The 14,220-nt window shown below is 38.3% G+C and overlaps 2 protein-coding genes across 2 annotated transcripts in view; one reads left to right on the top strand and one right to left on the bottom strand.

Annotated features, from left to right (window-relative positions):
* Window positions 1–324: 324 nt before the first annotated feature.
* Window positions 325–12,859, bottom strand: SASS6 (SAS-6 centriolar assembly protein). Its single transcript, XM_030455024.1, is given in 18 exon segments — window positions 325–1,649; window positions 1,755–1,846; window positions 2,312–2,400; window positions 2,682–2,804; window positions 3,693–3,802; window positions 4,225–4,306; window positions 4,904–5,083; window positions 5,176–5,265; window positions 5,648–5,842; window positions 6,064–6,255; window positions 6,352–6,471; window positions 7,451–7,528; window positions 8,472–8,643; window positions 9,361–9,418; window positions 9,421–9,464; window positions 10,628–10,707; window positions 12,673–12,720; window positions 12,722–12,859. Coding segments are annotated over 18 exon segments (1,959 nt in total). The 5' UTR covers window positions 12,842–12,859; the 3' UTR covers window positions 325–1,563.
* The window catches only part of TRMT13 (tRNA methyltransferase 13 homolog), a 6,468-nt gene continuing 5,031 nt past the window's right edge, over window positions 12,784–14,220 (top strand). The window contains 3 exon segments of the mRNA XM_030455031.1: window positions 12,784–12,961; window positions 13,390–13,443; window positions 13,540–13,593. Of these exon segments, the coding sequence (XP_030310891.1) occupies window positions 12,809–12,961; window positions 13,390–13,443; window positions 13,540–13,593 (261 nt within the window). The 5' untranslated portion in view covers window positions 12,784–12,808.

Raw genomic sequence — 14,220 nt, 5'->3', positions numbered from 1 at the left:
AGCTGCTTGGGGATCTGAGGCTCTCCAAGAAAGGGGGCCATAACAGCAACAGCCAACTTGGCTCCCCCTCTCGCTGAAACAAGCTTTGTCTTCGCAGGCCCACTGCAGTTTGGGAGACTGCAGGACTGGGAGAGAGGGGCAGCTACCATATTTAATTAACGAAAGTACTTCAAGAGAAACAGACCAAGTTCACATCAATTTACACCTACTAAAACAAACTAGAAATAGTAAGCATAATCACAGACCTTAGAAGGGCGGGTTGCTGTCTGGGGGATTGTGCTACATCATAGTGCTGGTTCATTAGCACTGCCTCACATCGGATACAAGTGAGCTGGGAAGAAAACTCCAGGTAAGGTGACTAAAAAAAATATGGGTCTAGCACTTACCTAATGCTGGAATTTCTGTGTGGGGAGAATGTTACTTTAGGACTGTTGGAACATTACTAATCAGACATTTTGATACAAAAAACCACACATTTAATATTTCCACTGACAATTTATATGTCAAAAAAAAAGTGAATATACGATTAAACATGGGTGCTTGATTTATAAACAAATATAAAACAGTTTGCACTGCAAAACAAACCACTTAAATATACAACCTCTGGATCACTTAAATAGCTGGGAAAAAAGCTATGACATAAAAAAGTAACTTAAGTTTATTTTGTATGTTACAACACTTGCCAGATTTTCATTTGGTGTCCCAGTAAAGCTGCACAGAATGAAGTTGTGATTCTAACATTTGAGCTCAAGTAGAACAGCTGAATAGACTTGGTCCCCCTAAAGTAAGTGTTAGAGAAGCTCAAATTTCTGTGAACTATGGTTAGTAAAATAAGTAGCTTTTAGCTGTTGTGATACTTTCAATAGTTAACTGTTTAGATACTTTGCTTAATCGTTTATGCATGGTGACCTGTGGAGTACACTGCTGACATTAACAGCACATCAGGGTAACCAAGAGCAAGAACTTTTAATTAAATTTTTATACCTTCAGGAAATAATTTAGCAAGTTAAGTATTAAATATATTTGTAAGTCCATACACAAATGAAATAAACTAGTTCCAAAATTGAGAAAGTTTTAAAAATTAAAATTGTAAGGGAGGATTAGTGAGGCAGTTATGCTAATGTAGAAGCTTGACCATTATTAAAATTGGTCAGCTAAACCAGCAACTGTTGTGCTCCAGCATTCCTATTTGCATCATCCTTTTCTCTGAAAGGAGTCAGAAAAGTATTCACAGAGAAGTGTTTCTCTCTCAGGGAATGCTAGAGTGTACATTTCATCTGTAACAGAGCCACACTTGTCAGTTCTTGTAACAAGTCAGTGCACTTAAGTGGGTTTTTAGGAAGAGTCCAGTCTCCAATATACTAAGAGGGCTGAGGCTGCTTGCAAAGTTTTTATCTTTTCTTTAGGCTCTGTACCCTGAAAAGTCATCAAAGTCAATCAAGGTATGCTTCTCAAAGAAAACAGATTCAGACTTAGAAAATTATGTCAGGTCGGACTATTACAGGACATCACACACACCCCCAAATGGTCAGAAAAGGACTCTTACTTTAAGAACCCCATCTACTATCCAGGAAAATAAGCTGAGGGTGGTATTACTGCAGCTTTTGGTGATGGCTGGGCTTTTGGTGATGTAGATGGTTTCAGATATTCTGTAGAACAGCAGAAAAAAGATACTGTTCATAGAACCATAATTATTATTATCCTTTAAGTACATTTCCAGTAATAAGATCTTTGTTTACTATTTCCATACATACCAGAGTTGAGTGTATTTTGGCTAAGCCCTCGTAAAGGAATGCTGTCATCTTTTTTCTTGAAATACTTTGAGTCCAACCCCAAATTATCACCACTAAAAAATAAAAAGGCAAATTACATTCTTAAGCAAATGGAGTCAGTTAGCAGTGCATTAACAAGTGTGCAGACATGCTCATTCAGATAAATTTTCACTGCATTCCTAAGAACTTTTAAATGATAAAGTAAAACATCACTGAGTAGTTCAGGAACAGTCTATAATTTTTTGGCTGACCCATCCATCCCCTGACAGGCTTACATCTGTAACCAGGAGGGACAATGAACTTTTATTGCTTGGAACTCATTCCTGAAAGCACAACTCTTCCTTTATTGCCTACAAGCCAGTGACCAATTTAAGTCTGCTGCAACTTAAAACTTGTGTTGATGGAGAAAGGCAGATCACAGAACTAGTTTGTTACTGGAGGTGTTCTGCTCAGCTCCAAACACACATAGAATACAAGAGGCTTTAAAAAACAATTAAAAAAACAAAGCAATCCACTAAAAATGCAGTCATGACACTTACTTCTCCTTGTTTGCTGGAAAAATGGTTGCAGGTACTGTCTGAACATTTGAACATTGATTCATTTTGGAAAGCTGCATGTTAAACTGAATCTGCAGAAACACAAAAGTTGCAGGCTAAAGAGGGCTGCTCCAGATACGATGGTCCACCACTAAGTATATGCAAGTGTCCTATTCAGCAGTTCATGTTTCTATACTTTCCAAAGCACACAACAAGTACACAAAATAAACACCTTGTCTTGAACATAAGCATTAGCTATTACTAACCATGATAGTTAAGAATACTAGGATGTACAGTAAATACTCAAAACACTAAAGCTTTGATATTTTAAGCTACCATATTCTTAAGCAAAACAAAAAGCCAAGGTGCCTGCCTTTGGTACTGGACATTGTGAACTGATGTTTTTGTGGTGTGCTGGTTCTGCAAAGTTCTGGAAAGCATACAGAGGAGAAATGGGATGATTGATTCTTGAGCTGGGAAAGGATGGTTGGTCAGGCTGTAAGAGAAACACAAAACATCCATAAAAAACCAAAAAAAATGCATGAAGGAGGAAAGCAATTCTTGAATTGTTTGTAAAGATGCAAAATTCCAAACATAATAACTAACCACAATTACAAAGCTAACACTCCTTAGCATCTCCCTGATGGGAAGAAAATATCACTTTTCCAAGATTCACATTTTAATTAAAACTTTTACAAGTTAGACAAGTTGAGTATTACCTAGTTATATTAGCAATAATTATAAGCTCTTAATAAGCTACACACCCTGTAACTGATTAATATGTTAAATGTATCTAGTTATAAACCAGTGACCTCTGCATGAATATGCCCTTCCACTACTGAGCTTACTCATCACTTCACCACTTGCTAGGGGGCAACACACATCTGTACACACAGTAACAACAAAGAATAAAAACAAATAAGCTATTGTTTTTAACAGAGATAATAGGTAGTGCTTCTTGCCCCTTATTTTCATAATCTAAATTTCACTAATACGAGTAGTCAAAGAGTACACTTGGCTTCTTCAACCTATATAAAGATAATAACAATGTAAGTTAACCTCATAACACAAAATGCCACCTTTATTTTTTTTCCCCCTTCACCCTCCACTTCATCTTTTCCAGGCTAATTTTGCACTGGTTTGGGTATTTTAATAAATGGGATCATAGAAAATTGTCATTTAAAAGGCCAGGCTATCAAATAGCCCCTGCAGGGTTTTATGTTATTAAAATAAAGCAAAACCCTAAACAGAACAAAACCAAACCCACACCCACTCTAAAATTTCAGGGCCCAAAAAAGATGAAAGCACTTTTTTTTTTTTTAAGGTCATACATTCAGGAAAAAAGTTACATCTTAAACATAGTATTTCTAGTGTTGTGTCTTACCATGCCATGAGGTGAAATGGCAGCCCTACCACCACCAAGTGAGTTGGGAGAACTGTCTAGCTTCTTGCCCACCTGAATTTCATTCAGCTGTTTGTTTAACCATGTGATTACTGAAGAGAGAAAATAAAAACAGGTCAGGCTCACTCTTACAGGCTGTTTAAAACAGCAGGCAGCCGTTCCTCAAAAAAAGCAACAGCTGGTTAACTATTTTCCTCCTTAAGCTCAAACATCACTAGAAGTCCTGGTCTCATTTTTTATTAGATTAGAGGTTCCCTCACACCCACATGCCACTCTGTTCCTTCCTCTAGAGTCAGCCCCCAGCATGCACACAAGCCCAAGCAACCACTTGCAGCTCTAGACAATAGTATTGCATTCACACTGCAGACAGCAGTTTATTTTTTATGAGCAACAATAATCCCAGTTCCTTATAAAAAAAGAGCATAGGTAAAGCAATATAGTTGCTTCCATTAATTTTCAGTATCAACTAGAACACTGTTATATTACAGAGGTAAACAAAATTGTATAAACCTACCATTTTCATTGGTTTTCAGTAACTGCTTGCTTTCTTCTAGTTTTTGTATTGTAGTTTCTAGCTGTTCTTGTAGCTTGCAAACCTGTAATATTCTCATAATTACAGCACCATCAGGACCTACTACTAATTACAAACTGAAGAAAAATTATAATATAAATAAATAAGAAGTATCTGTTGCTTTAAAATTATCTTGAGTCAGAACCCAAGCTTTTACAAAAGCAATGAGACCTCCTTCAAAAATAAGCCCTGGTTTTAGCTAGGGCTTCAACAAGATTACAGCCAGAAACATTTCCAACCTTAATTTTTCTATGATTAAATAATGCAAGAAGTCTGTGCACAGGGAAAAAATATACTTAACAGAAGAAACAGTTCACTCTGTTCCTGCTCTTGCTTGCTTCACCAACTTTCACATGCAGATATCCTCTAAAGGATGTTGATTCATCCATTATATTGGTTTGTACTCGTAACAATGTAACTTTAGTTTTAATATGGCTAGATTAAATCAGTTTAACATGAAAAAAAATTAAGTCAATTACACATCTAAATATTTTAACCAAGCAAAAGATTAAATTCTATTCTGCAGAAAGGATAAAGACCTTATTGCTCTAAGCTACACACAAAACCCAACACAGTACTTGCAATAGCCTTTACAGGACAGAGGTTTAACCTATCACAGTACCTCCTGTTCTTTTGTCCGAAGAGACTGACCCATCTCCTGGAATTCTCTCTGTTCTTTTTGCAGTCTTTCTTCTTTCTCTGCCAACAGTTTTTCCTGTTGAATTGTAACTGTATTTTTCAATTTTAATTTACTCATTAGAGTTTTCAAATCTCCTTGTAACTTCTTGATAATTTCATTAGCCTATTAAATAAAAATTTAAAAAATCAGATATTCTCAAAATAAACACCTAAGAACAAGACATTTCATAAGGATAATGGCACATTCAAACAAACCTTAAGAAGTTCTCCTGATAATGACTTAATTGTTATCTCTAGTTTTTCAATATGACTTTGTTTTTTTTCTGTACTCTCTTCCAGGTTCACCTTTAAAAAAAATTGGAAGTATGAAAATAAAGTATGACAGACATTGCTTATGATTTCAAGTAGAACCTCATAATTCTTTGAGAACTAATCCTTACAAGTAATTCAGTTCTTGCTTCCCAGTCAAATTACACAGGACCTCAATTTGTCCATTTTACTCTTAAAAAAAAGTACACTGACTTACTGCAGTACCACAATATAAAATGGTTGCATCCTCGGTAAATGAACCCAGTATACTTCTGATGCCATAACTTAAAACATTTAAGCAAATTTGAAAGCTTACTTGCTGTATTCATAAAAATTGGTCACCTGCTAATCTATAGAGACTGCAATTAAGGAAGTTATACAAATCTTTAGAGAAAATTATTTTGAAACTTGAAGAAACCTTTTGCTCTTGTGTGGCATCCAATACTTCCTTTGTTCTAATAATGAGCTGATCTTTATCTTTGATCTCTTGTTCCAGAACAGCAACCCGGGTCTGCAGCTGGTTTATGAGTTTCTCTTTCTCATGACATTCAGCATCCAGAGTTGTGTTCTCCCGACGCAGTGAAAGTACCTCCTGCTTTGCTCTTTGACATTCCTAGAATGTTGGGAAGCAGGTTTTTTTTTAAATACTAGTAATAGTATGGTAAAAGTTGTAAAAGTAGTACTTATGATTTAGATATAGCTGTTTAAGTAAGTATAACATGGAACAAAGAGATTAACAAACTTAATATGCTGTATTTCCTATTGCATACATAGGCAGGAAGTGATAAAGCTCTAAAAACAGTAAGGTTGGTTTTGGAAATTAGTAAGCCATACATCTTCTATTCCAGAAAGCTTTGCTTTCAGTTCTCTGACTGTGGAGTCTCCTTTGTATCTCTTTTCTGTTAGATCTTTATTGATGACCTCCAGTTCTGAGAGTCTGTTCTGCAACTGTTGAATATTTTTCTGATGCAAATTTTCTAGCTCCTTTTTCTGTTGTTCATGCTGTTGTTGGTACTGAGCTTGTGCCTACAAGAAGCAAAGAAATTATTTGATGAATCTGAAAATTAAACAAAGCAGCTATTCACATACATGAACACTGTCAATCCTTTTCTGTTGCTATACCTGCAGAGCTCTTTCCTTTTCATTTGTCAGCTCCTGTGTGTGTTTGTTTGTTAGAGCTGTAGTGACTGATGTCCATTCATGTTTCATTTTATCTAGTTCTCGGCTCTTCTCTGACAAGTTCTGTTTAAGTTTGACAAAGCATACAGTTTAAAAAATATATGCATTTCAGTCATTACCAAATGATTCTTTACTGTTACTTCTTTTGAAGGACATGGCATTAAGAGAAGACTAAATTTCAGTACCAGATTCCAAAACATCTGCTCATTCTACATACAGGAAAGTAAGGCAGAGAGAATGTAAAGAGCACCTTTCAGACACTGGATTAAATAAATCTTAATTTCCAATTGTATTTTTTTCAACCACTAAGAGTTAAAAGCAGTCTGCTGATATTCCCTACCCTTAGAACACAAAGTGCTCTAGTAAGGAGGTGGGGAGGAGGCAGAATTTCTTCAGAAGTATCTTTTCTTCTTTTTGATTTACAACTCTGCATTCCAGTTCAGCAAACACATTTAGTAACTTCCACTGAAAATACAAAGATGAGGTAAGCAAGCATTCAATGTCCATAACAGGAGATTTAAATGAAATTTTTCTGTTCCAGGATACTCAAAATTCACTGTGATAATGCTACATTTGACCCAAATCACCCTCTTGAAGCACAAATGTGAAGTCATAACTGGGATAACTGCAAAAATCAAGAAGTAGTTGAGTAATGTGAAGACTTCTGATTTATCATCATTTCATATTTTCTACCAATATAAGGATTTCCAACCACTCCCAGAATATGGAGGGTGTATTTACCTTCACTCTGCCATATACATAGTATATAACTTGTGTGTGCATATACAGACCTCTGTACAAAATACAAGTTAAATTCTGTTGTAGTACTGTAAGAACTAAATTTTATTCTTTAGTTGCATGCTTTACTCACTCTTAAGAAAAGCTATAGCAGACTACTTCTCTTGTTTTGACTTACTTCCAAGTCAATTATCTTGGCTAGGTGCTGGCTAACCAAGCCACTCACAAAACAGGTACATGTTCTAGACTAAAAGCCTATCTACTACTTGCAAATTACAACAGGAAAGTTAAAAATTTACATTACCTGTTGAGTGTAGCTCAGTTGTCTAGTCAGATCCTCTTCAGTTTTTCTAAGCTTTTCTTCCAACATCATTTTGTCTTCCTATGAGCAAATTGACAATGAATCAAATCTTTAACTCCCAAATACAAGTAGTATTTAGCTTCAATCTTATCAGCATACCCTGCCTAAGCAACCACAAAGGCATTATATTTGTGGAAAAAAAACATCTTATTAAACAAACTTAAGAATGAGTAAGATATAAATAATACATTTAAAACAAAAGGCATGAAGCTAATGCTCACAAGATAAAAACCTTGAATCAAATTCTTACCAATTTTCTAAGGAAATAGTATCATATAGGCTTATTTAGAAGGTACTTCATTAACAACAAATCAACTGAAATACTCTAAATTTGTTAGATTATATTTAGATTTGCTTATTAGGTGGATATAGATATGACACCACAGGAGGAGAGAACACAAAGCCCAGATTACTAAACAGACAAAAGTCAAATTATGAGAGCATTAGCTTCTCATTAAGTAAAAATGCAGCATACATCCAACTGCATCATTACAATTTTAATTTGCTATTCATAGCTACTAGCCCTCTGAAGTCCATAAAGCCTTAAATTATGTATGCACATGCTTTCCTAAGTCCAACTGCAGAACAAGGAGATTGAAGGATTCCAATATTTTACTTTTGTTGTTGATCTGGCATTCAGCACAAGGCTTGGAGGGACAAGACACTGAAGCCTTCAGCAGCTGCACATCACATCCACTGCCTGTGCTAAACACCTGATTTTCTGCCAGTTCAAAGTGTTAAGCGTAGGTGAATATACACATAATATTTTCATTGCTAAGGTGACAGTAAAAATTGTTTTATAACATGCACCAAAAAAACTGCATGCAGTGACATTTGAGTTAAAATTTAAAAATCCCAGAGCATATAATTTGGTACATACTTTTGAAGTATGAAGATTGAAAAAATTGCTTACCAACACATAGCATTAAGACCTAATTGCAACTATTACAAGCCCTCATTTTACCTTAAGGCATTTCAAACAGCTGGCTAAAAACTTCTTTATTTCTGCATCATTTCCTGGTAGGAACTTCAGAGAGAGATGGGTAAGATGTTTGAAAGGGTTCGTCTCCACTACATTTAGAAAGACAGGTGTGTGATCTAGAATAGATGCTGAAGAAACTAACTGCAGCAAGAACCTAGGGGAAAAAAAGTCAAAATGTCAAAGTATCAAAGTCAAAGTATCTCTTTTCCTGACTCTACCTGTAGAAACCAAGTAAGGCCTTAGTAACCGAATTCAAAGCAAAAACAGAGTCCTGATTTTTAGGTGCCCTATAACCTAGCAAAATTCACAGCCCACTGTACATAATTCAGGAAATGGCCTAACTTCTGTTTTCTGGACAGGGCTTTCCTCCAGTACCCACACAAACAAATACAGCAATTGAAATGGCCACTACAGGGGAAAGTGGATCTCAGGTCTCCCTCTTCACATCTTAGCATTCAAACACTGAAATGAAAGAAAATCCTTGTCAGAATGCCTTATAATTTTGCTTTCTATAAAACAGATTTATACCTTGGTCCAAAATTTTGGATTAGCCCTCTAGCATTAAACTGCTAAAAACCCAAACCAAACAAAAAAGGACCAGTGCTGCACTGCTGCACATATTCTAGCTTGTGAAGCTTGCCAGCTTCTGCTCAGGTAGGGAGACTATTACCAGACATCAATTCCACTGCTCAGTTCACCTGAGACTTAAGCTTTGTCAGTAACATCCACTGACTGATACTCAGCTGCATCCAGGGGAAGGTTAAATTACCCATCCTCATTCTACAGACTCTTCTCAGTCTTGGTACCTAAGAAGTATTTTAAGAACTCAACACGTATACCCAGAGTAGTACGGCACTTACTTCTTACCTACCTTGGGATATCTTTGTTCTGTTCCTGAATGCATTGCTGAAGCAGATCTATAAATTTTGTGGGAAAGCAGAGAAGTCTACCAGAAGACCTTGCTGGGATTTTAAACTATATAAACAGGAAGAAAATGGAAGAAAATCATATTAACAAAGTATACAAGTGTAATTTATTTCCTATAAGACATTTTGTTTACGCTAGTATGAAAAAGTAATTCTGATCATGTCTTTAAAGTTTGCTAGCATGCCACTTTCAGTCCTGAACAGGGAAGAAATGTGATCACATCTTGGAAAATAATCACCAGAGGGTGGTTTTGATTTCAAAAGGTCTTGCAAAGGGGCTACACTAAGAAAAAAAAAAAAAAAATTCATCATGGCACAACAGATGTGATCTTTTGCAAAGACCTCTTCATTGCAGCACAGTGTTAGTTATTGGACAGGAGCACATGGAGCATACAAAGGATAATGAGGGGAGACTCAGCCATTATCAAGACTCTATCTGTACTTAACTGTGCACCTTCACCATAGAGACAGTAAATTCAAAAACAGAAAAAAACATTCCAAAGTCCATGTACAAATCAATAACTTGTGTAGCAAAACATTTCTGCATACTGGTAAAACAGTGTTTGTACATCTCTTGATGCACACACTGATCACTGCTCTTTAAAAACAAGCAAAAAAACCCACACACACAAAAAAACCCCACAAACTAACAAACAAACAAAACCCCACCAAAACCCACCACACCAAAAAAGATCCCTCAAAAATACACCTCAACAACAAAGCAGAAAACCAAACTGTTCATGTCTGGTGCCCAAATTTAGATTATCAAATTCTGAGCAAGTAAAGTCAAATGAGACCTAATAGTAAATTCAGTATGTAAGAAACCCATACAACAAAGGCTCAGGTCTGTGAATTCATGTCCTTGCAAACAGATTTCCTTCCAGATTTCTTGAAATATTTCACATCCATAAAATAATCTACAAGAAATAGTTATGATAAACATAAGAAGTAATCAGTAATATCAACTGTGGTACTGCATCTACACAGAGAACATATCACCAAGATTCTGTAATTCATCTCTAAGATATTGAGCCAATCACTTTCAATACAACACTACCAAAACACCAAAAAAACTCCACAAGCAAAAAATAAAATTCTAAAACCTAAGTTCTAAGCCTAAATTATCAGACAGTCCATTTTAAGCTAAAAGTATTCCCCATTCTTTTCTGCCATTTAGAAAAGTTTCACAGACAAGACATACATTTCACATACCTTTGAAAATCTTCCTCAGATATGACAAGGTTATAAAGAAAAAAAGGATCAGTATCATCAGTCAATCGAACAGCTAAATCCTGAAAAGACAAACATAAATATGACTTAAAGTACTATATACCACCCTGTAAGATTTATCAGTCACGGATGTACCCAACTGGATTTCCAGGCTCCTGCTGACACAGGCTATGGCTTGGTACACAAAACCCAACTAACCAATCTTAATATTGTAGGTGAATGCACAATTTAAGTGACAAAACAAAAAAGATTTTATAACCTCCAGCAGTAACTCATTTACTTTTTCCTGAGATTTATTTTGTCATTGCAAATTTATTCATTACTTCCCTTTCTTCCTTCCAGACATTCAAAAGCTAACATACTTATCAATAAAAAGCAAAATGTTACATCCACATGCAAGTTGTCATCTTTGCTAGTTAAGAGGAGAACTTTGCAAGGAGAGCTGCTGTTGTAAATTCTTAAATAAGTTGTTGAGTACATTTGAAGCAAGACCCACTCTTTGCACCAAATTAGGTTCCTTTGAGGGCCCCCAAACAGTAAATTTAACAAATTAAAAGCAAGTCCCACAAACAGTCAAACTGGAAAGGGAGACAAAAGGCTAGAAAAACCCACCATCCAAAAACAAACTGAATTAGTCAAGAAATAAAAAAATAAAATAAGGTCAAGGTGACAAACATACTAAGTGCTCTTTTGCTTTTACTTTGTCTATCTGTCCCTTTTATACAATGAAGATCAGGTAAGGCTAATAAATGACACAAATATAACTAATCCACAACGCTTTTGTATGAACGGGGTTGGAATGAGAGCAGCTCAATATTCACTCGAACATTTAACCTCCCTGTACACAAAAAGATGAGCTTAGTAACCAATCAAGGAAAACATTCTCAAAATAATGTGTTTGTAGCTCCATTACAGGAAGTGAGTTGACATTCTGCTTTCAAAAACTGAGACAGAAATATCAAGAAAGCTCCCACTGATGACTAAAATACCTCAAAAGCCCCACAGTTTTCAGCTGCCCATTACAGCCTCCTCAGTCAGCTCAGCTTTTTTGTGTATCCCACCCAATTTTAATCAGCAAGGCAGGAGTTTTGAAATACTGTCCAGAAAATTGTGAATCTTTCAAACAGCCTGCTGAAATTTATTAACGATTGCTGAAACTTTTTATAACTATTTATACAATGCTACCTTGTGTTTCATTTACTTCTTGCTGCATAATCCGAGAATTTCTTTGCATTACCAAGTGTACCCACAAGCATCAGCCCTCCTGTGCCTTCCAGCACAGGCACAAGGGAGCAGTCTTAACGCCTATAGGCAACGTCCAACCCAGATACGACTTATACTACTAAAATTCACATAAAATATTCCGGGACTTTCCCAAACTTTAGTACTAACTAAGCCATGCACACTCGCACACGGGTTGGCGTCTGAACCTATTTTTCCCTCCATATAAAGTGACCGAGACGGACGAGTGGGCTCGTCCACGCCGTGGGGCGGTCACGAAGGACCTGGAATGCTCCGTGGGGTGCAGTAAGGCCGGCTCCACTATGCCGGGAGGAGGCGGAAGAGGAGGCGAGCGGGGCAACCGCTCCGGCCTGGGGACGCGCAAACACCCTCCGGGCAAGCCGAGCCCGGGCAGGAATCCCGACCCCGCAAGTGAGAAGCGTTTGCCCCCCGCGCCCTTGGAGCCTTTCTGTAAAGCCAATGCATGTTTCCTGCGAGCGTTACCCCCCTCCAGACTGGCCAGGCGGCCACAGCAGCCACTTCAACCCTCACTGACTACCCCTCTGCCCTTCCTGAGAATAAGTCCCTTTCCCCCTAACCCGGAAGACCCCCATAAAAGCAGCCCCAAAAAAGAAAAATGCAAGCAACCACTCAGCTCACTGCCCGCACTACGCAAAAGGGCCTCGGCCCAGGAGCTGTTAGTCAAGAAGGACGGGAGGGAAGCCCCCTCTCCTAAAAAGCACAATAGCATTCGTGAAGAAGAAACAGAGACGGAGCTCGCCACACCGTTCGAGCCGGCCCCTCACCTCTCCTCGCAAGCCCTGGCCCCTCACCAGCACACACACCGGGCGGTTTGAACACACTCTCCGCCGCCATCTTGAGCTTCGAGTTTGGCGCCGCGCTCGCGCGGAAATGGAGCCGGGGCGGCGGCGGCCGCAGGGGATGCTGGGAGAAAAATGGCAGCGGCGCAGCCATTGCCGGGGTTCCCTGGTCGTGGGCCGATGTTCCTACTTCGTGGAGAGGAAAAAACGCTTCTGCAAGCTGATCCCGGCTCCTGGGAAGCGTTTTTGCGGAGAGCACGGACAGCAGGAGGTAGCTGGGACCCTGCTGGGAGGAGCTGCAGGCCTTCTGCTGTTGGGGGAGCACGGGCTTCCTGAGGGAGGGAGTCCCGCGGTGTCTGAGAGGGTCTGGGCCCGGCGGGAAGTCCCGGCGGCACCCCGGGATCCGGGAGTGTGCTGTTCCCTCCTGCTTCTGGCTCCGCAGCACACCGGAGAGGCAGCGTCTGCCCGTGAGCCCTGGATGTGGCAGCGCCATGACTGCAGCCCGGCAGTATCGCTGCCATTGCGTTACGGGTTCGTGCTTTGGGGAGCTCGGTTAAACTCTTGTCTCGGGTTTCCCCGCTCTGGGTAACCTCTCCTATCTCAGACTAAAATGTTCTGTGAAACTCGGTGTTATTCAGTAGCTTTTCTAAAACAACAACACTGCTGAAGCTTTGTCTAAAACTTCTTCTTTTAACTAGGAAGAAAATGGAGAGAAAAAGAATTCCATGCCCTCTTGATCCAAAACAGTAAGTTTATGTAAACTTTTTTTCTATTCTTTGTCAGTTTTCCACATGGTAAAATGCTGTTGCTTACTTCTCTTTCCGTTTGGATTTTAGGTACTGTATATTGAAGACCAACTACAAAAAGCACTTAAAAAAATGTAATCAAGAGAGAAGCCAAAAGCCAGTTAAGTGCGATATAAATTCAGCACCTTCATCGCAGGTTGTAAGACCCAAAACGTTTCACTTCTGCAGAGAACTTACTGAGCTGACAGCATCTGTGAGGCTGGAGGACAGCAATCTTAGCAAGTGCTTACATGTAAGGAATGGTATAGAAGCTGAACAAGTACTTGATGGAGTTCAATATTTTAGCCTCCCATCATCTATGTCTTCTCTCACTGTAGTTCAGAACAGCTTTTTCAGTTCACTTGTTTACAAATTAAAACACTGAACTATTTTTTCTCAGAAACATTCTCCAAGAACAGTCTCTCATAATGCTGTTCATTTTAAAGGATTAGTGAGAGGTTGTTCTCAGAAAGTAAAGCTACAAGTCTGCTACCCAACCCAGCTGCCTGCATCACCCAAGATAGTGGTGAATTACGGGAAAGCTACAATGACAGCTGCGTTGTATGTATGTATGTATTTTTCAACAGCTGTTTGAAGGAAACAGTGAATAGCCTTTCTGCCTTATGAATGCTGCTACTTGTGAAACCTTAAAACATTCTCTAGAATCAATCAAGTAAGCATTCACAACAATGTGTTCAATCTTATCAGTGTTTCAGAAGAGTAATTTCTGCTGAGGATACAAGATCAC

This window comes from Calypte anna, chromosome 8, assembly GCF_003957555.1.
Source record: "Calypte anna isolate BGI_N300 chromosome 8, bCalAnn1_v1.p, whole genome shotgun sequence".
In the NCBI taxonomy this organism is placed as follows: Eukaryota; Metazoa; Chordata; class Aves; order Apodiformes; family Trochilidae; genus Calypte; species Calypte anna.
Note: the sequence above shows the minus strand (reverse complement) of the source record. Positions and strands in the feature narration are given on the sequence as shown.